This window comes from Grampus griseus, assembly GCF_964374135.1.
Source record: "Grampus griseus genome assembly, chromosome: 1".
Lineage (NCBI taxonomy): Eukaryota > Metazoa > Chordata > Mammalia > Artiodactyla > Delphinidae > Grampus > Grampus griseus.
This window is the reverse complement of record NC_139017.1, coordinates 34,284,081-34,310,020: the sequence shown is the minus strand read 5'-3', so window position 1 is coordinate 34,310,020 and position 25,940 is coordinate 34,284,081. Positions and strand designations below refer to the sequence as shown.

At 42.1% G+C, this 25,940-nt stretch overlaps 3 protein-coding genes across 3 annotated transcripts in view; 2 read left to right on the top strand and 1 right to left on the bottom strand.

Annotated features, from left to right (window-relative positions):
• RGSL1 (regulator of G protein signaling like 1) overlaps window positions 1-1,924 on the top strand; it is a gene marked incomplete at both ends in the record, with an annotated part of 35,411 nt that extends 33,487 nt beyond the window's left edge. The window contains 3 exon segments of the mRNA XM_082652015.1: window positions 857-1,525; window positions 1,528-1,662; window positions 1,665-1,924. Of these exon segments, the coding sequence (XP_082508141.1) occupies window positions 857-1,525; window positions 1,528-1,662; window positions 1,665-1,924 (1,064 nt within the window).
• Window positions 1-25,940, bottom strand: part of LOC309820800 (uncharacterized protein) — a gene marked incomplete at its 5' end in the record, with an annotated part of 129,731 nt that overhangs the window by 100,941 nt on the left and 2,850 nt on the right. The gene's annotated exons all lie outside the window — the stretch shown is intronic.
• TEDDM1 (transmembrane epididymal protein 1) lies at window positions 18,121-21,900 on the top strand (the record flags this gene model as incomplete). Its single annotated transcript, XM_082651929.1, has 2 exons — window positions 18,121-18,233; window positions 20,925-21,900. 2 exons carry the CDS (start codon window positions 18,121-18,123, stop codon window positions 21,898-21,900), a joined length of 1,089 nt encoding a protein of 362 aa, XP_082508055.1.

Here is a 25,940-nt window from a genome sequence, read left to right as displayed (position 1 = left end):
GTGCCTGTTCCTGAGATAGTACTTGTGAGTGAAGGGTGGCTGGCAAGAATGAAGGGGAATTGGGACAGGGTAATTGAATAGCTCCTGCACTTCTAAGCCTGCATGGCATGTTTTGTTTTATTTTCGTAGTTGGTTTGTTTTATTTTTCAATTGGGATTCTTGAGAACAAACTACAGTCCACAGGCCAAATGCAGTACATGTGGCCTAGGAGCTAAGAGTGTTTTTGTATTTTTAAAGGCTTAAAGAAGAAGACTGTGCAACAGAGACTATATATGTGTTACAAAGCATAAAATACTTACTACTGGCTCTTTACAGAAAAAAGTTTGCCAACCCCTTCTCTAGAACATCAGATTCATTCAAATGTATTTATTTACTAACTGAGAAGGTGTTCCTAACCCAAATACAAATGTGTTCCAGAAGATTCGCTGTTTGGGCTTAGTCACACTCCTCTTTATTCATATAGATAACTGAGGATTGATGACATTAAAATCAGGGCTAGTTGGGAGTTTTTCAATTTGTCCAGTCCAAACTCTTTCCTTCAGTCAGATCTAACTTTGAGAAATCCCATTCAGAGGTACATGTTTCCTGTTCTTGAACATGTTTTCGCGTACCTCTTGCTTTCCTTTACAATAACTTTCAGTAGTCTGAAAAGTAACTTGAGGAATCCCACGAAATGATTATTTCTCTGGGGAAGAAGGAAGGTAATCAGAGTAAGGGGTCACTGAGTGTTGAACAAACCCTAAAAACATGTTCACTATATATCTGACCTGTCTACACCCCAGGACACAAAAACATTTGGAAAAATTCAAAAACCTCACCATTCCACATCATTTTCATCCTTTATCTTTCTTTCCAGAGGCCCTTCTGAACCTTTCCGTCTGGCATCCCAACCAGTCAACCACCAGGAGGGAAATCCTGAGTCACAAGCAAAAAGTGGCTCTGTTCAAACTCCAGAGCTATTGGCTCCCAAACTTTTATACCCACGCTAAGACGATCATGGCCAAGGAGGAATCGTGCCAGGCTCTGATGCAGGAATACGAGACTCGCCTGTACAGTATCTGCTATACCCACGTAGGAGGGCTCCCTCTGAGTATGAGCATCAAGAAGGGGCACCACCCCCAGAAGCAGTACTCGAGCGGGAAGGCCAAGAGGAAGATGTGGCAGTTGACAGACCAGGGCTCTTGGTCTCTGGAAGTGAATACCAACCCAGATACCAACACTTTGCTCCCCCAGGAGCTGTTTCCTCAAGGCAAGTTGGTTATACAAATGCCTTCCCCGAAAGAGACCTCTTTAAAGGAGAGAATTATCAGTTTCCAGGAAGAGGATATTCTCTGTGCCAAGAAGTCCAATGTGAAGAACAAAGCCAAGAGCCACCTCCACATGGAGGGCCTCTTTGAGACATCATTCTTTACCCACCTGAGGACTGTCACCCCCATCATCAATTACTCCCCCCACAAGACAATTAAGAAGGCCGTGGAGCAAAACCTCTCCTTGGGGTACACCCACTGGGCCTTGTGTGCTGATGCCTTGCAGGGAGTCCCATTTGGGACCACCTGAAGAAGCAAAATTTGAAAGTGGAGGTCCAACTCCTGGACCTATGGCAGGACCTGCACGATTTCCTCAGTGTCCTGATGAGTAACAGGAAGACTGGGAAAGCCTTCCTGGGCACATGCTGGGCAACCGGATCTGTGAGCTCTGCCTTAATGAGCAGATTGGTCTACGCCTACCACTAAAATCCCAAACCATCAAAGGCCTGAAGGAGCTGCTGCCATCTGGGGATGTGAACCTCTGGATTCCCAGAGCCCAGAAGGAGATCTGCAATGTAGGCCATGCCTCACAGAAATGGGTTGGTATCTGGAAGATTAGGTCAAGACTGACCAAAAATCCTATCTGGTCATCTATCCTGGCTAACTTAATGATATAACTACCCACACAACACTTTCCATATTGAAGCACTCGTTGATCACTTAGGAGCAAGTTATATAAATTCCCAAGAAGCAGCCAAAACTCCAAAGTAGGATGGAGGCGGAGGAGTGGTCTTCAACTCCCCCTTATACGGAGTCACCCAAAACTGTGAACCTCGGACTGTTCTATTGAGGGAAGTTTTAAGAACTCTGTTCTAAACCTCATGTACTGAAATACAGGGTATCCGTTTCCTAGACTAGCCGTCACGGAAATGGCCAAATGAGAGGGTTTATTCTTTATTATTATTATTATTATTATTATTATTATTATTATTATATTTTGCGGTACGCGGGCCTCTCACCCCTGTGGCCTCTCCCGTTGCGGAGCACAGGCTCCGGACGCGCAGGCTCAGCGGCCATGGCTCACGGGCCCAGCCGCTCCGCGGCATGTGGGATCCTCCCGGACCGGGGCACGAAACCGTGTCCCCTGCATCGGCAGGCGGACTCTCGACCACTGCGCCACCAGGGAAGCCCGGGAGGGTTTATTCTTATCCCCAAACATTAGATAAAAGCATGGGACTATCCTGGAGACACAGGAAGTAATAGTTTGATGATTGTAAGTCAAAATCTTGGCAGAAAACAAATGGTGGAGCCAAATTGGGTAACAGATAAGAGCTTAATAAAAAGGCACTACTTACAAAGGAGGGTAGGGAAACCACAGTGGATACCCCGTGCAATACCCCAGGGCCAGTAAGGGTGGGCCACCTTCATCACTCTTAGGCCTGAAGAGTGGAAGAGAGGGAGCAGTTACCAGAACCAGGGGATAAAGAGCTGTGTAGAGTGGAGCACTGGTCAGGAGCTGTGACTGTCAGTAGAGGGACGTCTGGAAGGATCGGGGGGAATAGGTATTCCAAGCTCACTCTCCACCTTTTGTTTCCCTTTTCCTACCAGCTCCGGATATATCCAATGAGAGGTCAAGGGAGTGTGTTAATGTGCCCATACAGGTTAATTTCCCCAGGCACAAGCAGGGTGAAGAAGGGTAGAGAGTGGATCTGGAGGGCAATGGCTATAAACAAAAAGCTATTTGGGGGGCTTCCCTGGTGGCGCAGTGGTTGAGAGTCCGCCTGCCGATGCAGGGGACACGGGTTCGTGCCCCGGTCTGGGAAGATCCCACATGCCGCAGAGCAGCTGGGCCTGTGAGCCATGGCCGCTGGGCCTGCGCGTCCGGAGCCTGTGCTCTGCAACGGGAGAGGCCACAACAATGACAGGCCTGCATACCGCAAAAGAAAAAAAAAAAAAAAAAAAAGCTATTTGGTGCATTATAACATATTTACCTGATAAGCACACTCACTACCTCCTTTGGGCTTCTTAGCACCTCCAAGCAGCAGAGAGGGTAGTATTATTGACACTACTACGCAACTGAGGAAAATGAGACTTAGAGAGGGTGTGTGGATTATCCCAAAGGCATGCAGCAGACTAGCGGAGGAATCAGGGTTAGAACTCAGGAGTCTCTGGCTCTAAATCCAGCACGATTTCTAATGCACCTTAATTATCCAGGGTTGCACATCTGGGCAGTGTAAGGATGAGATTAGTCCAGTGGGTCCACAGCCAAAGCTGTTTGCACAGTTCTCGAGTAGTAGAAGCTCCAGAGAAGTCCTCCCTCCCCTCCCTTCCCCACCCTTTGTAGAGGCATTTGGGGCTAAAGGCTTAGATAGGCTGTGCTTTCTGGATCAGCAAGTCCACACAGTAAAGCTCCCTCTCTAGGCCTTTGGTCTTCAGCAAAGATATTGAAGGTATTTGTGTTATCGATAATGCTGGACTATCAAAGTTTCTAAGATTAAAAATCTGGATATCATCTATGACTCTCCTCTTTGTCTCATACTCACATCTAGTCTACCAGTGAATCCAGCTGGTTCAACCTTAAAAATATATCCAGAGTCTGGTATTCTTCCCCTCACCTGTTACAACCACTCTCATCCAAGCCCTGTCCAAACTCGCCTGGATCACTACAGCGGCCTCCTACCTGATGCCTCTGCGTCTGCTTTTGGCCCTCAGCAGGTTCATTTCCAGTGTGGCCACAGTGATTCTGCCGGAACATAAACTGTGTAATTTAACTGAAAGTAAGTAAAGTCAGTGAGGACCTTGAAAAGAGATGGCTGTCTCCAGTAAAAGCCAAAGCCCTTGCTAAAACCAACAAGGTCTACACTATCTGTCCTCTGCCTCTCCTCTCTGGCTTCATCTTCCTCTGCCTCTGTGCTCATCACATTGGCTAAGCCAGACACACCCCTAGCTCGGTTGTGCTGCTCCTGCTGTGTGTAACAGGCAGATTCCTGCACGGCTGAGTCCCCCACTCCCTCAGGTCTTTACTCAAGTCATCTCATGAGGCCTTCCCTGCCCACTTGATATAAAACTTCAACCCTATCTCCATTTTACTTTTCTCCTTAGCACTTACGCGATCTGGATCAATGCATCCATCCTTCCATACATACATACATACACTTTGCGTGCATTCATGTATAATACATGTATAATCCTTACAATGCACATGTATGCATTTGTATATACAATGTACATCTATCATATACACATATAATATACTTGTACTATATTTCAAATAAATACACTAAATATAAGTTATGTATGTTATATATATTGTGTTATATATATGTATATATAAATACATATATATTTAACTTAATTTGCTTATTTTCCTTCTCCCTATGAGGGCAGAAGTTTTCATCTGATTCGTCACTACTGTCTCCACAGCATCTAGAAAACTACTGGCAGTGCAGTGTTTAGTTCTCAGTAAGGCTGATAGATAGTCAAATGTCAACAGACATTTGTTGAATCAATCAGTCCTAGTTGGAGATGACCCTTCTTTGGGCTTTTCCACAATCTTTTCTGGTCTGAGACACCTGTCTCAGTGAGAACTCTGATTTTCATCCACCTGTTCAACCATCCTCCAATTATACAATCAGCTTTTGTTGAATGCTTAGAGCATGCCAGCTAATATGTCTATATCCTGACTTTTGACTCACTGATGTGGAAACAGAGTCCACGTGGAATAGAGGAAATTACTCTAGAATTTGTCCTAATTCTAGAGAATTGGGACAAAATCATATTTTGTTATTATATTTGTGAATTCAATAAGTTTATACTTATGTTGAGAATACTATACTGTAAAAGGTAAATAAGTAGAGAGAAAAGGGTGTGAACCTGGAAGACAGAGCATCAGGCTTAAAGTCTGCTCTTGCTTCTAACCAAAGAGGGGAAGATTGAGAGATGGTGCTGAAGATGTCTGGGGTATGCAGTTTCATAGATACTGATCGGAGACCAAGTAGGATGACAAGAAATTTAACTAAAATTTCCTTAATTAAATAAAATCTAATGGAAAATAGATTCATAGTTACCAGAGGCTGGGGGAAAGGAAAATGGGGAGTTGTTTCTTAATTAGTACAGAGTTTCCATTTGGGGTGATAAAAGGTTTTGGAAATAGATGGTGGTGATTGTTGCATAATGATGCATGTAATTAACGCCACTGAATTGTACACTTAAAAATGGTTAAAATGGCAAATTCATGCTATATATATTTTACAACAATAAAAAGTTTCTTTTGGAAAGAAAGTAAAAGATACAAAGGACATTGAGTTTTAGTGAGGAGAGCAGACAGCAGTGAATTTGAATTCTAGCTTCTCCACTTTCAAATCATTTGATCTTAAGCAGAAGGCTGCCGGGCCCCTTTGATCCTTGTCTCCTCATCAGTGCAATGGGGATCATAATGGCTCCCTCAAAGAAAGACACTGTGTGTATAGTGTCTGGCAAGTGGTAGTACACAAATGTTCACCTCTTACAACCCTTAATCAGAACCATAGAACCTTAGAATAGGACGAAGCCCTCGAGGTTCCCTCAGCCTCCCCTCTCATTGTACAGATGATAGAGCAGGGTCTAAGGTCCCACTGCTGTTTCCTGACAAGTTTGGAGCCAGTGTCCAGATTCCCCCAGTCTACAGCAGAGTCAGCAAACGTCAGTCCGGGAGCCAAATCCAGCTTACCTCCTGTATTTGAATAATCAGTGAGCTAAGAGTGGTTTTACATTTTTTAAATGGTAGAAAAATATCAAAAGAAGAATTCATCATGCCACATGGGTATTATAAGAAATTCAAATTTCAGTGTCCATAAATAAAGTTTTATTGAAACACAGCTATGCCCATCTGTTTACATGTTGTCATGTGCTCTGACTACACAGTTGAATCATTGCAACAGAGACTGTTTGGTCTGTGGCCCACGCAGACTAAAATATTTACTATCTAGCTCTTTACACACTGTTCTGAGGAGAGGCCAAGAAGGTTTACCAAGTGATGGACAAACACAGTTCTGAAGGAAACACTAATACATTCTAACAAAAAAGAATTACAGAAAAATAAAATATAGGGACTTCCCTGGTGGCACAGTGGTTAAGAATCCGCCTGCCAATGCAGGGGACACGGGTTTGATCCCTGGTCAAGGAAGATCCCACATACCACGGAGCAACTAAGCCTGTGTGCCACAACTACTGAGCCTGAGCTCTAGAGCCCACGGGCGACAACTACTGAGCCTGCGTGCAACAACTACTGAAGCCCGTGTGCCTTAGATCCCATGCTCCACAACAAGAGAGGCCACTGCAATGAGAAGCCTGTGCACCATAATGAAGAGTAGCCCCCGCTCGCTGCAACTAGGGAAAGCCCGCACCCAGCAATGAAGACCCAAAGCAGCAATAAATAAATAAATAAATTTTTAAAAAGAAGAAAAAGAAAAATAGTTCAAATTTTATTTAGGTCTTCTGCCCATTTTTGGATTGGGTTGTTTGTTTTATGGTTATTGAGCTGCATGAGCTGCTTATAAATTTTGGAGATTAATCCTTTGTCAGTTGCTTCATTTGCAAATATTTTCTCCCATTCTGAGGGTTGTCTTTTGGTCTTGTTTATGGTTTCCTTTGCTGTGCAAAAGCTCTGAAGTTTCATTAGGTGCCATTTGTTTATTTTTGTTTTTATTTCCATTTCTCTAGGAGGTGGGTCAAAAAGGATCTTGCTGTGATTTATGTCATAGAGTGTTCTGCCTATGTTTTCCTCTAAGAGTTTGATAGTGTCTGGCCTTACATTTAGGTCTTTAATCCATTTTGAGCTTATTTTTGTGTATGGTGTTAGGGAGTGATCTAATCTCATACTTTTACATGTACCTGTCCAGTTTTCCCAGCACCACTTATTGAAGAGGCTGTCCTTTCTCCACTGTACATTCCTGCCTCCTTTATCAAAGATAAGGTGACCATATGTGCATGGGTTTATCTCTGGGCTTTCTATCCTGTTCCATTGATCTATCTTTCTGTTTTTGTGCCAGTACCATACTGTCTTGATTACTGAAGCTTTGTAGTATAGTCTGAAGTCAGGGAGCCTGATTCCTCCAGCTCCGTTTTTCGTTCTCAAGATTGATTCGGCTATTTGGGGTCTTTATTTCTCCAAAGAAGATATACAGACTGCCAACAAACACATGAAAGAATGCTCAACATCATTAATCATTAGAGAAATGCAAATCAAAACTATAATGAGATATCATCTCACACCAGTCAGAATGGCCATCATCAAAAAATCTAGACAATAAATGCTGGAGAGGGTGTGGAGAAAAGGGAACACTCTTGCACTGCTGGTGGGGATGTGAATTGGTACAGCCACTATGGAGAACAGTATGGAGGTTCCTTAAAAAACTACAAATAGAATTACCATATGACCCAGCAATCCCACTCCTGGGCATACACCCTGAGAAAACCATAATTCAAAAAGAGTCATGTACCAAAATGTTCATTGCAGTTCTATTTACAATAGCCCAGAGATGAAAACAACCTAAGTGTCCATCATCAGATGAATGGATAAAGAAGATGTGGCACATATATACAATGGAATATTACTCAGCCATAAAAAGAAACGAAATTGAGCTATTTGTAATGTGGTGGATAGACCTAAAGTCTGTCATACAGAGTGAAGCAAGTCAGAAAGAGAAAGACAAATACCGTATGCTAACACATATATATGGAATTTAAGAAAAAAATAATGTCATGAAGAACCTAGGCGTAAGACAGGAATAAAGACACAGACCTACTAGAGAATGAACTTGAGGATATGGGGAGGTAGAAGGGTAAGCTGTGACAAAGCGAGAGAGAGGCATGGACATATATACACTACCAAACGTAAGGTAGATAGCTAGTGGACATATATATACTACCAAACGTAAGGTAGATAGCTAGTGGACATATATATACTACCAAACGTAAGGTAGATAGCCGCATAGCACAGGGAGATCAGCTCGGTGCTTTGTGACTGCCTGGAGGGGTGGGATAGGGAGGGTGGGAGGGAGGGAGACGCAAGAGGGAAGAGATATGGGAACATATGTATATGTATAACTGATTCACTTTGTTATAAAGCAGAAACTAACACACCATTGTAAAGCAATTATACCCCAATAAAGATGTTAAAAAAATAAAGATTATAGTCTAAACATAAAAAACAAAAGCTAAAAATAGAGTTGCCATATGATCTAGCAACCCCACCCCTGGGCATATATCTGGAGAAAACTATAATTTGAAAGGATACATGCACCCCAACGTTCATAGTAGCACTATTTACAACAGTCAAGACATGGAAGAAACTTAAACATCCATTGACAGATGAATGGATATAGAAGATGTGGTATATATATATATACAATGGAATATTACTCAGCCACAAAAAGAATGAAATAATGCCATTTGCAGCAACATGGATGAACCTAGAGAGTATCATGTTAAATGAAGTTAAGTCAGAAAGAGAAAGACAAATACCATACAATATCACTTATATGTGGAATCTAAAATGTGATAAAAATGAACTTATTTACAAAGCAGAAACAGACTCAGAGACATGGAATACAAAGTTATGTTTACCAAAGGGGAAAGGAGGTGGAGGAGGGATAAATTAGGAGTTTGGGTTTAGCAGATACAAACTATTCAATACTATATATAAAATAAATAAACAACAAACTCCTATCGTATAGCACAATATATGTAACATACACTCAAAATCAATACCCAGATTATATAGACAAAACATTAATAGGCAAACAAAAACACAACTTAGTACTAAAAAATAGTAGGATATATAAGTAACTATGACTCAGAAGAAGAGCAAATGATTAATAAAGATTAAAAATATGTTAACCTAAGGACTTCCCTGGTGGCACATTGGTTAAGAATCCACCTGCCAATGCAGGTGACGTGGGTTTGATCCTTGGTCTGGGAAGATCCCACATGCTGTGGAGCAACTAAGCCCATGCACCACAACTACTGAGCCTGCGCTCTAGAGCCCACGAGCCACAACCACTGAGCCCTAGTGACACAACTACTGAAGCCCGCGTGCCTAGAGGCCATGCTCCGCAACAAGAGAAGCCACCACAATGGGAAGCCTGTGTACTGCAACGAAGAGTAGCCCCCGCTCACTGCAGCTAGAGAAAGCCCGTGCGCAGCAACGAAGACCCAACACGGCCAGAAATAAATAAATAGGCAGACTGAAATAGAGCTGTTCAAAACACAAATAAAAAATTAAGTTTTTTGAATTTTATTTTATTTTTTATACAGCAGGTTCTTATTAGTCATCAAAAAATTATTTTAAAAAATGTTAACCTAAACAATTTTGAGAAAAACAGATTTAAATAAAGTAGGATCTTTTTTTCACCATCAGATTGCCAAAAATTGTCACAAGTTTTGAAGAAACAATATTATCCACTGCCGGAGAAGATTAGGGGAAAAGGAATATCATACACTGTAGGTGGAAATATGAATTGGTCTACATTTCCTTGAAGTCAGCTTGGCAGACTTTTGGTGTGCCAGAATTTAAAGTGCATATATCCTTCACGCAAACAATTCCACTTCCTGCTACCTGCAGTGGACATTTGTCATGTGAACCTAACAACATCTTTGAAATAGACTCCCAACACTTTCATCAGTTTCCACATTGTCAGGCCTGCCTTCCTGATAGATTTCTGTTTTTAACCCCTGACCTCCCTTGTAGCCAGCTAGGGTACAGGCATGTGACCAGTTAGACACACCCACTTAAGATTTCAACTGAGAATTGAGCAATGTAAGAAAACTGAATCTGCATGGGGTCTCTATTCTGTAACAAGAGTAGTGGCAAAGACGGCAGCCTCTGCTCATCACCAAGCTGGTTTGCCCTGTAGTTCTGAGGTCAGTGCCAGAAGCAAAAACCTAAACCCATCTGACAGTGAAGTCCTGGGCATTGGTCCTTCAAACTTAACCTGGAGCCTTTCTCCAGCCTTCCTAATGATTCTGTGAACTAACATCTATTTTAATAAATTTCTTTCCCTTAAACTAGCCAGAATGGATTCTTGCCTGTAGCTAAGAACTCTTTCACAGTGTCTATTCTAGAAATACTCACATATCTATACAAAAAACATGTACAAGAATAGTCACTGAAGCACTGTGTCCATAGGTAGCTTTATTTATTTTTTATAAATTAATTTGTTTTTATTTATTTATTTTTGGCTGCATTGGGTCTGCATTGCTGTGCTGGCTTTCTCTAGTTGCAGCAAGCAGGGGCTACTCTTTGTTGCGGTGCGTGGGCTTCTCATCTCGGTGGCTTCTCTTGTTGCATAGCACAGCCTCTAGGCATACAGGATTCAGTAGTTGTGGCATGCAGGCTCAGTAGTTGTGGCTCGCGGGCTCTAGAGCGCGGGCTCAGTAGTTGTGGAGCATGGGCTTAGTTGTTCCATGGCATGTGGGATCTTCCCGGACCAGGGACAGAACCTGTGTCCCCTGCATTGGCAGGTGGATTCTTAACCACTGTGCCACAAGGGAAGTCCCCATAGATAACTTTAAATAATAAATGTTCACCAGTAGGGGAATGGGTAAATAAATTGTGGGGTACTATGAACTAGTGAAAAGGAATAGGGGAGATCTGTGTCTTAAAAGATCTCCAAGATGCAGTGAAAAAAGTTAAATGCAGAAAATATGGGGCATATGATCCAGGTTTTGGAGACAGTTGTGTTCTTGTTAACTTCAGAAAGTCTTAAATTTTCTCCTTACACCTGTCAAGAATGGCTAGGACCATAGAGCAATCAAGAGAGAGGACATCTTGATGGGTGTGACTTGCTTTACTTAACATACCCTACAGCAGATTTTATCTCCATTTGAATAATGATCCAATTGGATTTTAACCTATAATTAATGTGACTATATAATTTATTATTTAAACTTGGACACAAGAGAGAAAAGATGCAAAATTAACTCTTCCACTGAAACAACAGGTAAACACCAAACTACTCCAGGCAAATCAGGATCTATGGTTACCCTACCATAACCTAAAAAGAGATGTGCTGTATATTTTCAATTTGCCCCTCCAAATCCATCTTTCACTTCCACCCTTCTCCCTCTCCCAGGAGACTGCCCTGGTCTGTAACACATCATTGAGCCCCCTTATCCTTTGGCTTCGGGCAGCACTTGGCCAATGACTAGCCCCAGCAGGAGGATGGAAAGAATAGTGAGATTAGGGTAGTATTGTCTTAGCTACTATCTCTGGGGTCACCTCAGGCTGGCTGTACCCTGCCACCACAACACCATCAGTATTAGTTTCCCAGGCTGCCACAACAAATGACCACAAACGTGGTGGCTTAAAACAACAGGAATTTATGCTCTCACAGTTATGGATGCCAAAGTCCAACATCAAGGTGTAGGCAGTACTGGTTCCTTCCGGAGGCTCTAGGAGGCTCTGTGCCATGCTTCTCTCCTAGCTTCTGATGGCTGCTGGAAATCCTCAGTGTTCCTTAGTTTGTAGATACATCACTCCAAGCTCTGCCTCCACCTTCACATTGCTCCTGTGTGCCTCTGTGTCTCAAAAATCCCTCCGCCTTTCTCTTATAAGCTCATCTGTCATTGGTTTAGAGCTCACCCTAAATCCAGGATGATCTCACCTCAAGATCCTTAATTATATCTACAAAGACCCATTTGCCAAATAAGGTCATGTTCACAGGTTCTGGGATTAGGACTTGGAAGTATCTTCTTAGGGGCCATCTTGCAACCCACAACACTGTACTTGCACATACCCAGGAACTTCGCTCATCCCATGTCCCCTGGGGCCTAGAGGTAGTAATAGCTCCAACGGTTACTCAACTATTCCTTGTGGTGTCCTTACACCGTACCCATGTCTATGTAAGAACCTTTATCAAACCTTCCTTGAACTATCCCAACTTGGGTTGCCATCAATTTTCTGTTGGGACCCTATCTGAAACACCAGTGGAGTACTTGCACAGGAGGCCATAAGCCTTAAACAGAATTTACTCCCAGATATTTGGAACAATGACAAGAGAAAAAAATTTACAACTGAATTTCACAAAAGTGCACATACAACGGAGATTAATTTGTAAATTTGCAGGTAATACATTAAGGAGGTCTTCCAAATTCAATCAAGATGACCAAATGATTAATTAATTCATTTAAAAAATCCTAAAATAGCTACTATTTTCCAGGTACTGTGAAGGTATTAGCAATATAATAATGAGAAAGATACAAAGATGTGCACAATTGTATTGCAACTTACAGTAATGAACAAAAAGGAGGATTGGATGGTCTGGTAAGCAGAATTCTAGATGGCCCCCAAGATTCCTGTCCCTGGTATACATACTCTGTACCCTCCCCTTGAGTGTGAGTGGGACCAGAGAATATAATGGAATATCACTCACATGATTAGTTACTAATCAGTTGCGTTATGAATTAGTGAAAAAGAAGATTGTCCTGAATGGGTCTGACCTAGTCAGGTGAATCATCTAGGAGATGTACTCCAGTTGGCCTGGAAGAACGCAAACAGCCATGCTGTGAACTCCACTGAGGGCCACATGGCAAGGAACTGTGGGCAACCACTAACAGCCAGCAAGAAATGGGAGCTTCAGTCCTAGAACAGCAAGAAGCTGAATTTAGGCAACAGCCAGTGAGCTTGCAAGAGGATCCTGAGCCAGACAACACCTTGATATTAGCTTGGTGAGAGTTTGAGCAGAGGACTCAACTAACCCATATTGGATTCCTGACCCATGGAAACTGTGAGATAATAAATTTGTGTTGTTTAAGCTCCTAATTTTATGTTAATTTGTGGCATAGCAATAGGAAACCAATTAGGTGGTATTAGTTTGGGGTGAAGCACTGGTCAGTGATGAGAAACACCGTATCTCATTAAGATGTGTGGCCCTGTTATTGGAAGATTGTATCCAAAATGAAGCAGAGGTCCTAATGAGAATGAGAAGCTTCAGGACCACCAAGATATTGTGCTCCTTATCCAAAATCATAAGGCACCTTTGTGAATTCACTTTCCTGGGCCCCAGAAGCAGTGGCTTGGACAGGGTATGTGAGAATTCTAGACTTTGGGATACTGGAGGCAGAGGAGGGAGTTGGATGGGAGTAATCAACTTAACCCTTCAGGTAGTTTACATCAAAGGTGATGGCCAAGAGTTGCATTTACATGAGCCCTCAGTGGGCCTGTTAGAGGCCTGGTAGACAATGTAGATTCATTACCTGATTTAAAACAGATAAACCCTTAAATCATATTGGCTTAACACAACAGAAGGTTATTTCTCCCACATTCATAAAATTAAATGCCAACACTTGTAGTTAGTAGGCAGCCTTTCACCTGGTCCTTCAGAAGTCAGACTCTTCCCATCTTGTAACTTTGTCCTCTAGTGCCTCACAATCTTCTGTATTCAGCCAGCAGATACAGAGAAAGAAAGGGTGAAGAATGAGGAGAGAGGTTTCTATGGGCCACGTCTTGAAGTGGTGTACATCACTTCCACACACATTCCACTGGCCCAGACTCAGTCACTGAACACGCAGGTAACATGGTCCCTGGCTAGGTGGCAACTTCCCAACAACACCCTACATTGTGGGAGGGGAGCAAGGATATTCAGTGGGGAGATAGATGTATCTCCCACAGGGAATTTTGAAATTTACAGTGGGGTTCCCAAATTGCAGAGTTAAGAATCCTGCACAAGAGGGCACAAAGGTTAACTCCTGATTTGGGGATGCAGATTCTGGTTTGGAAGAGGACTGATCTATGGAGAAACAGACTCTGGGTCCTTGAGTTCTCTCCTCAGCCACGGGTGTGAGTTAATACCATAGTCATAAGGGAAGAAATAGGTATAACAGAGGTAAGATGAGTATGTGCTTCCACCTTGCCAAAAGTTTCTAGAAGAAAAAGAAATTTGCAGCTGTTGAAATGTGATCACCAAAAGTAACTGAAATCTATTATATGAACTGTGAAACCTAAGTCATGGTTATGCAATGAGGTATAAAACTCCCATTATAGGAAATTTCAAAGAGGAAAATTATGAGCTGGTGTGCCAGGAGAAATAAAGCAAATATGTCCTTTCAAACTAAGAAATGAGAATGTTGTTTTCCATCTCTCATGAGCTTTGTTTTGGTAAGTTAGTGACAAACCCCAAGGCTTAGTAACCCCTACTTGAAATAAGATGAAAGTTTGGCACATAAACAAATGGGCTCTGACCTTGTTCTGATTCCATGGACCCACTCCCTGTGTAGTTCTGCTCAAGCACCTACCTCTGGCTTTCTCCCTTCCTGGGGTGTATTTCTGCCTAGCAACAAGGTGAGTTGTAATCATTTTTTGATGATGATGATGATAATGGTGCCCCTCCCAAACAGAAAGGAAGTAAATTAAAAGATGCTTTTGGAAAGCACCATACTAAAAGCCTACAACCATTAAGTTTATAGTTTAGCTGTCTAGATGCCATTTCTGAAGAAACCTCTACCTCCACCATGAACTGTTCCTTTCACTAAAACTAAAATTCACTCAACATGTCATTCTATACTGTCTAAATCTGTGTATATCAATATAGCAGCCACTAACCACATGTAGCTATTGAGCATGTAATATGGCTCTTCTGAAATGAGATGCACTGTACATGTTAAACATAATGCTGGTGGGACTTCCCTGGCAGTACAGTGGTTAAGACTCGGTGCTTTCACTGCGGTGGGCCCGGGTTCAATCTCTGGTCGGGGAACTAAGACCCCACAAGTCCTGACGCACGGTCAAAAAAAACCACAAAACATTGTAGTTTGTAGACTTAGTATGAAAGATGGAATCTAAAGTACTTCATTTATAAAAAAAAAAATACTTCATTTATAACTTTTATATTAATTACATATTGAAATGATATGTGGGCATATTGAGTTAAATATCTCATTAAAATTAATTTCATCTTTTTATGTTTTTAATGTTGCTGTTAGAAAATTTGTTTTTGCTTTTTAATTCTTTATCGAAGTATAGTTGAGTTATAATGTTGTGTTAGTTTCTGGTGTACAGCAGATCAATTCAGTTATATATATATTATATATATGTTCTTTTTCATATTCTTTTCCATTACAGTTTATTACAGGATATTGAATATAGTTCCCTGAGCTATACAGTACGAGTTTGTTGTTTATCTATTTTATATAGTTTGTATCTGCTAAACCCAAACTCCTAATTCATCCCTCCTCCACCTCCTTTCCCCTTTGGTAAACGTAACTTTGTTTTCCATGTCTCTGAGTCTGTTTCTGCTTTGTAAATAAGTGCATTTTTATCATATTTTAGATTCCACATATAAGTGATACCATATGGTATTTGTCGTTCTCTTTCTGATTTACTTCATTTAACATGATAGTCTCTAGGTTCATCCATGTTGCTGCAAATGGCATTATTTCATTCTTTTTGTGGCTGAGTAATATTCCATTGTGTATGTATATGTATGTATATATATACATGTATATACATACATATACATACACACACACACATACACACACACACACACCCTACATCTTCTTTATCAATTCATCTGTCAATGGACATTTAAGTTGCTTCAATGTCTTGGCTATTGTAAATAGTGCTGCTATGAACGTTGGGGTGCATGTATCTTTTGAAATTATAGTTTTCTATATGCCCAGGAGTGGGGTTGCTGGATCATATGGCAGCTCTATTTTTAGCTTTTTAAGGAACCTCCATACTGTTTTTCATAGTAGGTGTACCAATTTACATTCTCACCAACAGCAAAGGAGGGTTCCCTTTTCTCTACACCCTCTCCAGCATTTGTTATTTGTAGACTTTTTAATGATGGCTATTCTGACCATGTGAGGTGATACTTCACTGTAGTTTCAATTTGCATTTCTCTAATAATTAGCAATGTTGAGCATCTTTTCATATACCTATTGGCCATCTGCATGTCTTCTTTTGGTGAAATGTCCATTTTTTGATTGGGTTGTTTGTTCTTTTGCTATTGAATTGTATGAACTGTTTGTATATTTTGGAAATTAAGCCCTTGTTGTTCGACACATTTGCAAATATTTTCTCCCAGTCCACAGGTTATCTTTTTGTTTCGTTTATGGTTTCCTTTGCTGTGCAAAGGCTTATAAGTTCAATTAGGTCCCATTTGTTTATTTTTGCTTTCACTTCTGTTGCCATGGGAGACTGACCTAAGAAAACTTTACTATGATTTATGTCAGAGAATGTTTTGCCTATGTTCTCTTCTAGGAGTTTTACAGTATCATGTCTTATATCTAAGTCTAAAGCCATTTTGAGTTTATTTTTGTGTATGTTGTGAGGGAGTGTTCTCACTTCATTGATTTACATGTGGCTGTCCAGGTTTTCCCCACTTGCTGAAGAGACTGTCTTTTCTCCATTGCATATTCTTGCCTCGTTTGTTGAAGATTAATTGATCATAGGTGTGTTGGGCTCTCTGTCTTATCCATTGATCCATATGTCTGTTTTCTGTGCCAATACCACAGTGTTTTGATTGCTGTAGCTCTGTAGTTTTGTCTGAAGTCTGGGAGGGTTATGTCTCCAGCTTTGTTCTTTTTCCTCAGGATTTCCTTGGCAATTCTGGATCTTTTATGCTTCCATATAAATTTTAGGATTACTCGTTCTAATTCTGTGAAAAATGTCATGGGTAATTTGATAAGGATCACATTAAACCTGTAGATTGCTTTGGGTAGTATGGTCTTTTTAACAATATGAAATGTTCCAGTCCAAGAGCATAGGATATCTTTCCATTTATTTGTGTCATCTTCAGTTTCCTTTATCATTGTTTTATAGTTCTCAGCACATAGGTCTTTCACCTCCTTGGTCAGGTTTATTCCTAAGTATTTTTTTTTTTTGATGCGATTTTGAAAGGGATTTTTTTTTTTTTTACTTTCTCTTTCTGATATTCCATTATTAGTGTAAAGAAATGCAACAGATTTCTGCATGTTAATCTTGTATCCTGTTATCTTGCTGAATTCATTTATTAGTTCTAGTAGTTTTTGTGTGGAGTCTTTAGGGTTTTCTATATATACTATCATGTCATTTACATATAGTGACAATTTTACTTTTTCTCTTCCAATTTGGATACCTTTTATTTCTTTTTCTTGTCTGATTACTGTGACTAGGACTACCAATACTATGTTGAATAGAAGTGGTGAGAGTGGGCATCTTTACCTCCTTCCAGATTTTAGTGGGAAGGCTTTCAGCTTTTCAACATTGAGTATTAGGCTGGCCATGGGTTTGTCATAAACGTATTTTATTACGTTGAGATATGTTCCCTCTGTACCCACTTTGGTAAGAGTTTGCATCATGAATGGATGTTGAATTTTATCAAATGCTTTAGAAAATTAAAAATTACATACATGACATTTGATTTCTAGGGAACCAAGGTAGTCTAAATAGTTCTCTATATGTTGTGTGTTTGTGTATGTGTGTTTGAGTGTGTGTAGAGATGTGTGCCTTCAAATTGTAAGCCCTTTGTGGATAAGAACTACATCATATACTTTTTTATATGCCTGCTGTACTCAGCAGAATCCACAGCAGTTAGTAAATTCATAGGTACTGAATTCCTGAAGGCATTCTGGCTCATCCTGGCATTTCATGCCAGACAAGTGGCAGTGGCTGTGCCTGGGGCCCCTCAAAAACATGAGGTGGGGAACAGGTCTGAGGGGGAGTCTCGCCATGGAGCAGCCAGGCCATGAAGGACCTCCGTGGGCTCCTGTGGTCAAGCTGAGTTTGTCTTAGGAAACTCTTTCCAGGTACTTGGTGTCCACAGACTCTGGAGCTGTTTGCCAGCTCTGCTAATCATTCACCACCCTTCACTTCCTTCTTGGCTACTTGTGGGCAGTGAGTGTCTGGTTTGGGATGGGCGATTCCTATCTTCAAAGTCATGGTCAGGATGTTCACGTTTTAATGAACAACACGCAGCCCTGGTGCCTGGCCAAGGTGGGGCCTGAGCAACCTGGACGGGACCTGAAGTGGGGCCCTTTGTCCTCATATGTTCCACTTTCAACCTCACATTGCTCTGGGGTCAGTGCTGCTGTTCTCTCTCCTCTTCTGACCACTGACTCACAGCTGCAGGAACAACTGGGGAGAGGAGGATAGGAGCTGGAGAAAGCTCTGCTGCACCCACCTTACTAGGACCACAGCCTCGAAGTACTAGAAGCAACATTAAAAGCAATCAAATGTGGCTCCTCTTGAGGCCTGTAACCACATGCTTCCTGTCCTGGTCCTGCTGATACATAGAGGAGCGATGGACCCTGGGCCTCTCCCAGAGCAAATCCAAGAACCTAAGAGAATCCCTCGGGTTCTCTCCTCCTGACGACTTCAGAAGCGTCACTCAGATTTTCCCTTTGAATCTCCTACCTCTGAGCATTGAGCACTACAGAGCTCTCCCAGTGTTTTGGTAATTCACCAAAAGGGAGAAGACAAAAGATAAACATGTTCACTTCTGTGCAACCATATTCATGCCCTTTTATTTTCATTTTAATAGAAAGTTAAGTTGAACACTCAGTTTTTTTTAGATGAGGGGTATGACAAGCAGCAAATCAAGGGGAACTGGAGTGAGAAGGCAGATTTCTGACTTCCATCGATGCATTTTCCATTCTTCATGCTGCTTTCTTAGAACTGTGTTTCTACACCTCAGTGGTAACAATGGTCACCTCCAGATTGTGTAATGTTCTTCTTTTTGCTGATGCATTTTATCTGACTTTTCTATAATGACTGTATATTAATTGAATAAAAATACTTAACTTTAAAATTTAAAGTTAGAAAATTCCCCCAGAAAGCTGAATTAAGTTTCACTTTTCTAATTTCCCCTCACACTCAAATCCCTAGCCCCATCAAACCTCTAAATAGCAAGAAGAAATCTGAATTACCGTCATCCTCAAGGGCAGGAAGATTTAACTTTTTCTGGAATTAAGTGGACTTGTGGAAGTGTAGGTAGTTGGGTAGGAGTGAAGTCTCAGAGGCAGTGCTGTGACCTGTGTGTAAGTTCTCCTCCTCTTCACTAGGGGCACTGTCAGCATACAGGTGCTGCCTCTCTGCCCCACAGCATTACTTGTACCGTAAGGACAGATGATTATGCAGAAGACTGTGATGTCAGTACCATTCACGTTGAGCAGTGAACTTCTCCCCTCAGCATTATTATCACCCCCAGAGAAATTCCTATTCCATGTACCTTCCACAGTAAACCCAGAACCACTATGAGCTTCACATTATCTGTACTTTGTTCTTCACCATCCTCTCTGCCTTATACTCAGCTGGCTGTTACCCAATACCTAGGACTCTGTCTTCTGAGGTGCATTAGACGCTAGCAGAGTCATAGATAAATGAAGCTGATGGGCTAATTCACATTAAAATCCAAATGGCCAACACTAGCACACTGGAGTCACTCCTCTCAACGGTATCTACATTTTAGGGATTACACCTTAATGCCTTGCATCAGTTAGGGATAGATCATGGGAATATGGATTTCTTATGGATATTAGACCTTACACATTTGTAGTGAGGAAGTCTATGGAAGGCTCTTGCCTCTCTGTGTGATGGGGTGGAGGCCATTTCAGCTCAAATTGGCAGCAGTCAGGAAGAAGTACATTACACGAAGTTGGGGAAGAGCAAGGACAAACTGCAGCTTATGAAGATAGACTGAAGCCTCTGTCTTCCCCTCATCACCTCATACTTCAGTGGCAGGTGGCCTGCAGAAGCAGCTGGTGCCCTTCGCACAAAGAGCTGTAGGCCTGGCTGTCCATGCCAAGGAGTTGAGCCAGCAGATCAGTAACTGAATACGTGAACTGCAGTGGCGCCTGGTACCCTACACCTTCAGAGTGTCTTAGGTTGCTTCATTTCCATCTTTAGGTTCTCTTGTAAACTTCTCTTGCAGCCAACTCAATCTGGAATCATAGAGGGAAGGTAACTCTAGGAAACATGGCTCAAGCTTGGTTAGGTTGACACAGTACAAAATACCCACTGTTCCTGAAATCAGTATCAAAAGTTAGCTTTTCAGATCCATTTACTGGCCAGTAGAAATGCTGAAGTGGGGAGACAAAGGTGGGGAGGTGAAAAGATAAGGGGAGGAGAGGAAGGGACCTTTCTTGGTGATCCTCAGAACACGTCTATAAAAGAAGAAAAGCCAGATAGGTACGAAACATGCTCATATATCCAAATGTTTTTAAATATATGTGTCCAGAAAGAAAACTTTGTAATCAGGCCAAAGTTATGTCTGAGAGATACCAAAGGAAACCTGAGGATTTGTGAGTGCCCAGGCTTCCTCTGGAGACCATGGCAACCGCTAATCCCATCTCATGCTTCTGTGCCCTTCTCTGAGTGCTGGGCAGTACCAGGGGAAGGAAGCCATAGGAGAAAGGGACAAGTATGACCAGAAGCGCCCCAAGGGCCCTAGAGGGGAGCCCCTAAAGGCACATTCACCAGCTGTCTTCTTTGGCAGAAGCCAGTTAGTCCCCAGCGTCCCAGAATGGAATGGAGCAATGAGGCTTTACACCACCAAAGTCATAGGCTTGTTTCAAGAAGCATTTCCTCTCTGTGGGGGAGCAGTGGGTGGGGTGAAATGATAAAAGTTGGTGGAAGGCAATTCTTTCCAGAGTCCAGATCTTGAAGTGGCCCCAGAAGGTGTGGACGTGCCTTGGTTTTACTCTTCTCACCTTCTTTAGAGGGATTTCTAGTTCACTGGGAACCTTTATCGGTCATGCGTACCCAGGGCTGTTTCTACTCTCATATGGGCTGTATCAAGCAGTAGTGGTCTCCAAAGCTGTGATATTCAGTGACTCTTTCCTGTATCCTTCATCACCTCCCAGGAGTAAGGGGAGATGGGCCAGGCTGTGGAAAATATCCTACGGAGGTTTGCTGAAGACGCTGGCTGGCTCTGGCTTGTTAGTGTATGAGATAAGCTGCGTGAAGAGAGGGCTGATACTGATGAACAGGGAGCTGCCCCTGACAGTTATGTACGCCAAAGAGTGGCAGCACGTCACCATGTACATCCTTCTCACCCTCAACGGCTGTGTAGAGGTCGTGAGCAAGAACTTGCTGCCTCAGCACTGTGTGCCCCTAGAAGAAGGGACCTTGGTGCTGACTTTCTATGTGCTCCTGCTGTTGCTGGTGTCACATGTTCAGGACTCAGCAGGGGTGGAGCTGCAGGTTCACTCTCTGCTCATCTTGGTGGTGTTGCTGCTGATGCTGGTGTTGACCGTACAGCTGTGGGTTCCCGACACGTTTCAACTCTCAGTGATCGGGACCTTTCTGTTTCAGATCATAGGCTCCTGGCTGGTACAGGCCGGCTTCATTCTGTACAAACCAGGCACCGGCTACCCGGGGCAGGATGATGACATCATTGACATCACGTTTGTCACCACCTTCTTCTGCTGGCATGTGATGATCGATGCTTTGTGCCTGTTGGGAATCTATGGCGTCTCTTCCTTTTGGCATTGTTGTTACCGTCCCAGCTGGAAGCTAACAGGGTCCAGAGAAGCTCCATGTTACACGACCACCGTGGGACCCCTCTACAAATTGCTGCAGGAAGTGGATCAGTCAGAGTCTGGCAGTCTCTCAACCTCTAGCTGGGTCTTAAATGTCTGGGCTCAGATCCTAGTGAGGGCTGAGGATAACAACTGTTGTGACCAAGTTTTCTGATCCCTGCTATTTTCCCTTAATTCTTGGTTCCTAGACTCTTTCCAATTACCTTTGTTGGGGGAACTCCTTTTTTGTCTACCTCTCATACACACTGATGTCAGATGATGAAAAAGCACAGGTGCTGCCAGCTGCCCATTTCTAGTCATTTGAGGCCTAATTTTATAATGATAAACAAACCTCAAGTAATCAATTGATATCCCCCACACAATATCTCTAAAATATACAGTGTAGGTAATAAACTTGCATGCTATTAATTTACTATAGTATTTGAGATGTAACAGAGAAGCCCTCCCCTTGAAGGCCAGCCAAGAAAAGACTTCTCAAACACTCTTAAGGTTGGGGGGAGAAATTTGCAATTCTCACAAAATTCCACCAGAGGGCACTATATTCACATCACCCCAGCCAAGCCTCTAACTCTCCAACCCAGTAAAAAGTCTCCTAAGAACCGGTTCAAAAAAAGTGGGGGGAGGGGAAAGGAGGTCAGGAAAAATATAGAGCCAAGTTTACGTATTGTCCAAATATCCAGAAAATGTACCCAAGCGCTGTTTGCTTCCCGCTAATATTTGGCGTGGAAATGTGAAATAAACAAGGATTCAAATCAACTAATGGGATAGGAGTGAGGGAGGATAAGCTGTGGATCCAGTTGAGGATATCTTTGGGAAAAGTACCAACTCAAGGACACACTCTGATCCTAGTCAGTTTTTGACCACAATGCTAAATTTCCTAAACTTCTAAATAAGCTTCAATAATGTTCCAATCAATCTAGAGAACAAAGATAAATCCATACATACCTTGAGAATAGGAAGAAAATTTATCTGTGAAGATCCCACATTCACAAAACAACGAAACAGATTATTAAATACACAAAATGATCTCCAAAGATTCCTTTAAAAAGAACCTGTCATACAGCAATTTTTTCCCTGGTAATCTAGTTATTCACAAAGAATATATTGAATGTCCATTGTATGTAAGGTACTGGGTAAGCCACTATGCAGGATTCAGAGGTAAACCAGTTGGTTCCTGGACTGGGTACTTTCCTTAGTGGGTACAGTAGGGATTTCGGAGTTTAGAGGTGGTGGCCCAGGAATGCATCACCCACAGCCCGAGAAGGCTGAAGGAAGGGCAACAGAAAAAGGCTCTCAAGGGAATTGCACCTTGGAAGCATATTAGCCTGTGAAATGCTGCACTAAGGTGAATCCAGCTAGCTACTGCAAGTGAGCACGTCCTCAGCTTCCTCACTGGTCAGCTAGAATGATTTGAAGGTTCATTCTAGAATTATACAGCTGTAATTTTCTCAGTAGCACTTATTTTACCATGTCGTTAGCTAAGATGAACTGAATTCCTCCCAACTCTCCAAGCAGTTTCCTATGAGAGACAAGATTTGGGGTAGGGCTCAGACCCAAACCTTCAGTCATAAGGTGTAGGCTGGGAAACGAAGTGTTCTCTATATTTGAATGGTTTCCAGGGGCCTTCAACAAAACTCAAATCAGACAAAAAAAAAAAAAAAAAGCTGAGACTTGAATTTCTAATTTCCTAACCTGAGCTTAAGAATATCAAACAATCAGAAAAGAGATAAAGAACAATTCCTCTGGGTTCAGTGTTAGATACCAAATTGACGTAAAACCTGGTCTTTCCTTCTTTAATTGTGTACTGTGAAATTTGAAGGCTTGGTCAATTGCAGCTTTTCCCCAAAATGTGCTTTAAGAGTAATGACATCAACTTCCAAGGCTGTTTTTTTTTCTTTTGTTTTATTTTTGTTTTGCTTTAAGATATACAATGGTCTATTCTTTTGGAAAGAACTGGCGTTGGTTTATTGAAAAAAAAAAATTTATAATTCTGGGTTGGGTTTCCAGGGTGTTCCTCAAGCCTGAGTCTCAGCTATGTCTCTTTAGCCTAAGTTAAGGGTTTTGTTCAATGCCTACTGAAATCATTCAAATGTTGGAAAAACTCCATTTCCCAAACTACATGTTCTGGTTGAAGGTTTGAGTACGTTTGAGCCTTACCCCAAATCTTGTCTCCAATGAGTGCAAGGCAACCAACCACACAGGCCTTGGGAAGGCACGCTCAGATCACTAGATTAAGGGCTTACGACCTGCAGAGTGAGAATGGGTCCTTTAAAAGAGAGTGAAAGAAATTGAGAGAATTCACAGGTAAAGCCCAGCCAAGACAAGGCCTTTATTTCAAGCAGCAGAACAACACTGAAGAAATGCTTTTTTTCAGTCCCCAGTCATTTCTGCAGATTTGGAACCAAATTTTTACCTGTGATATTTCTCTCCCACTCCACCCACCCCTTGGACACAGCTGCTCTATTCTAAGAGAGAAAAACCTGACTTCAAAGCACACGTAACAGAATCCCCTGTGTGCTTTGATACTGGGTGTACCAGGAGACAGAAGAGTTCATCCGTTCAAGTGCTCTAATGCTTTTTAGGGAGCGAGTGGAGAATGTGGGCGGGTAGCAATTTAGGGAAGAAGGAGAAAGAGAACAAAGGGCAGCAGACACAGCAAAGTCAAACAGGATCAAACAGTCCATTCTACTTCTAACTTCTCTAAAAGTACAGTCTGGGTTTCTGGGGACGAACCAGTTAGTTTAAGGACTTTCTTCTGCTTTTTCTTCCCTCATACTCTTTTAAGGTTCCCTGAACAATCATTGGGCTCATTTGGGCCCTAAATCGGTTGAGTTAAGTAAGTATGGTGCTGACTAAGGGGGACAAGGCCTCTTGTTCTGCCTGAAAAACTCAGTAGTCATGTATTACCTTCCTAACCCTCACAAAGTATGCCCCGTCACGTGAATGGATCAAAGCAAATCCATTTCCATTCTTGGAAAAGCAGCTCAAAGCACATGTTCTCTTGATGGTGCCGCTGTCATTTCTGTGTGGTCAACAAACATCGGTTATTGGCCACTCACCCTGGACACTCCTGGGGGACACTAAGATGAATAAGCTGCTCAGGGAGGTTAAGACACCAGCAAGGGCGGCAGGCACCCACAGACTAGAAGCTTTAAGAACTGCACATGCTTCCTACTTTTCCATTTTCTATTCTGTGTGCCATCCCCGCCTCGGGTGCTGGTGGTGACGAGTACAGTAAAAAGCTCTGGTTCACTTCTGGCAGTTTGGCAACTGGAAATTAACATTTTCTAAAACAAGAACATGACTCTTCCCCTCCCTCACGCCCCCTCCTCAACAATTTAAACTCAAGACCTCACAGAAAGAAATGGAATGAAGACATCTCAGTTTGCTACCAGGTCTAAGCCCACTCTCATAAAACCAACGGTAGAGCATTACACGAAGTTAGGAAGTTGTACTTCACAGGTTGTGGTGGGGAAAGAAAGAATCCAATCCCATCAGATTATCTTGGCCTATAATAATTATTATTGCTCTTTTCTAAAAATTTACTATATGCATGTGCCTTCACAATTAATCCTTACAATATACAAGGTAGACGTTATTCTTATTTTGGAGGCAAGGAATCTGAGGCTCTAGGGCTAAGTACCTACCCCAACACAAAGCTGGTAAGAAGTAAAGCCCAGATCTGAACCTGCGTTGCCTGAACTGAAGCCCAGCTTTTAACCATCATATCGAAGGATCACATAAAGGATGGAATCCCTTACACTTGCAAGGCGACTTACCTGGTCCACAATGTTACCTGTCTGAAACATACCAAAAGCCCCTGTTTGAGGTGAATCTTGCATCTCTCATTTTAAATCACTACAGTGTTAGACACACTCTCACAGGGAAGGGATGTTGACCAAAGAAGCCAAGTTATGTGTGTGTGGTCACAGGCAACATTTCTTTTCCATATTTGTGGTACAAAAAATAACCAGAAGTGCAAACTTCTTCCCTTCCTCTTCCAAAGGCCCTGGAAACATGACTTCTTAGTCTTCAAACAGAAAACCTCGAAGTCTCAAATACTGGGGCTCTTGAAAGATGCAATAAAGGCTAGACACCATCAGATGGATTCAGGCAATAAAAATAGTATGATCAAGTAATAGCACTGGTAGAAATGAAAACATTATATTCACGTGTGTGTTGTGTATGTGTTGT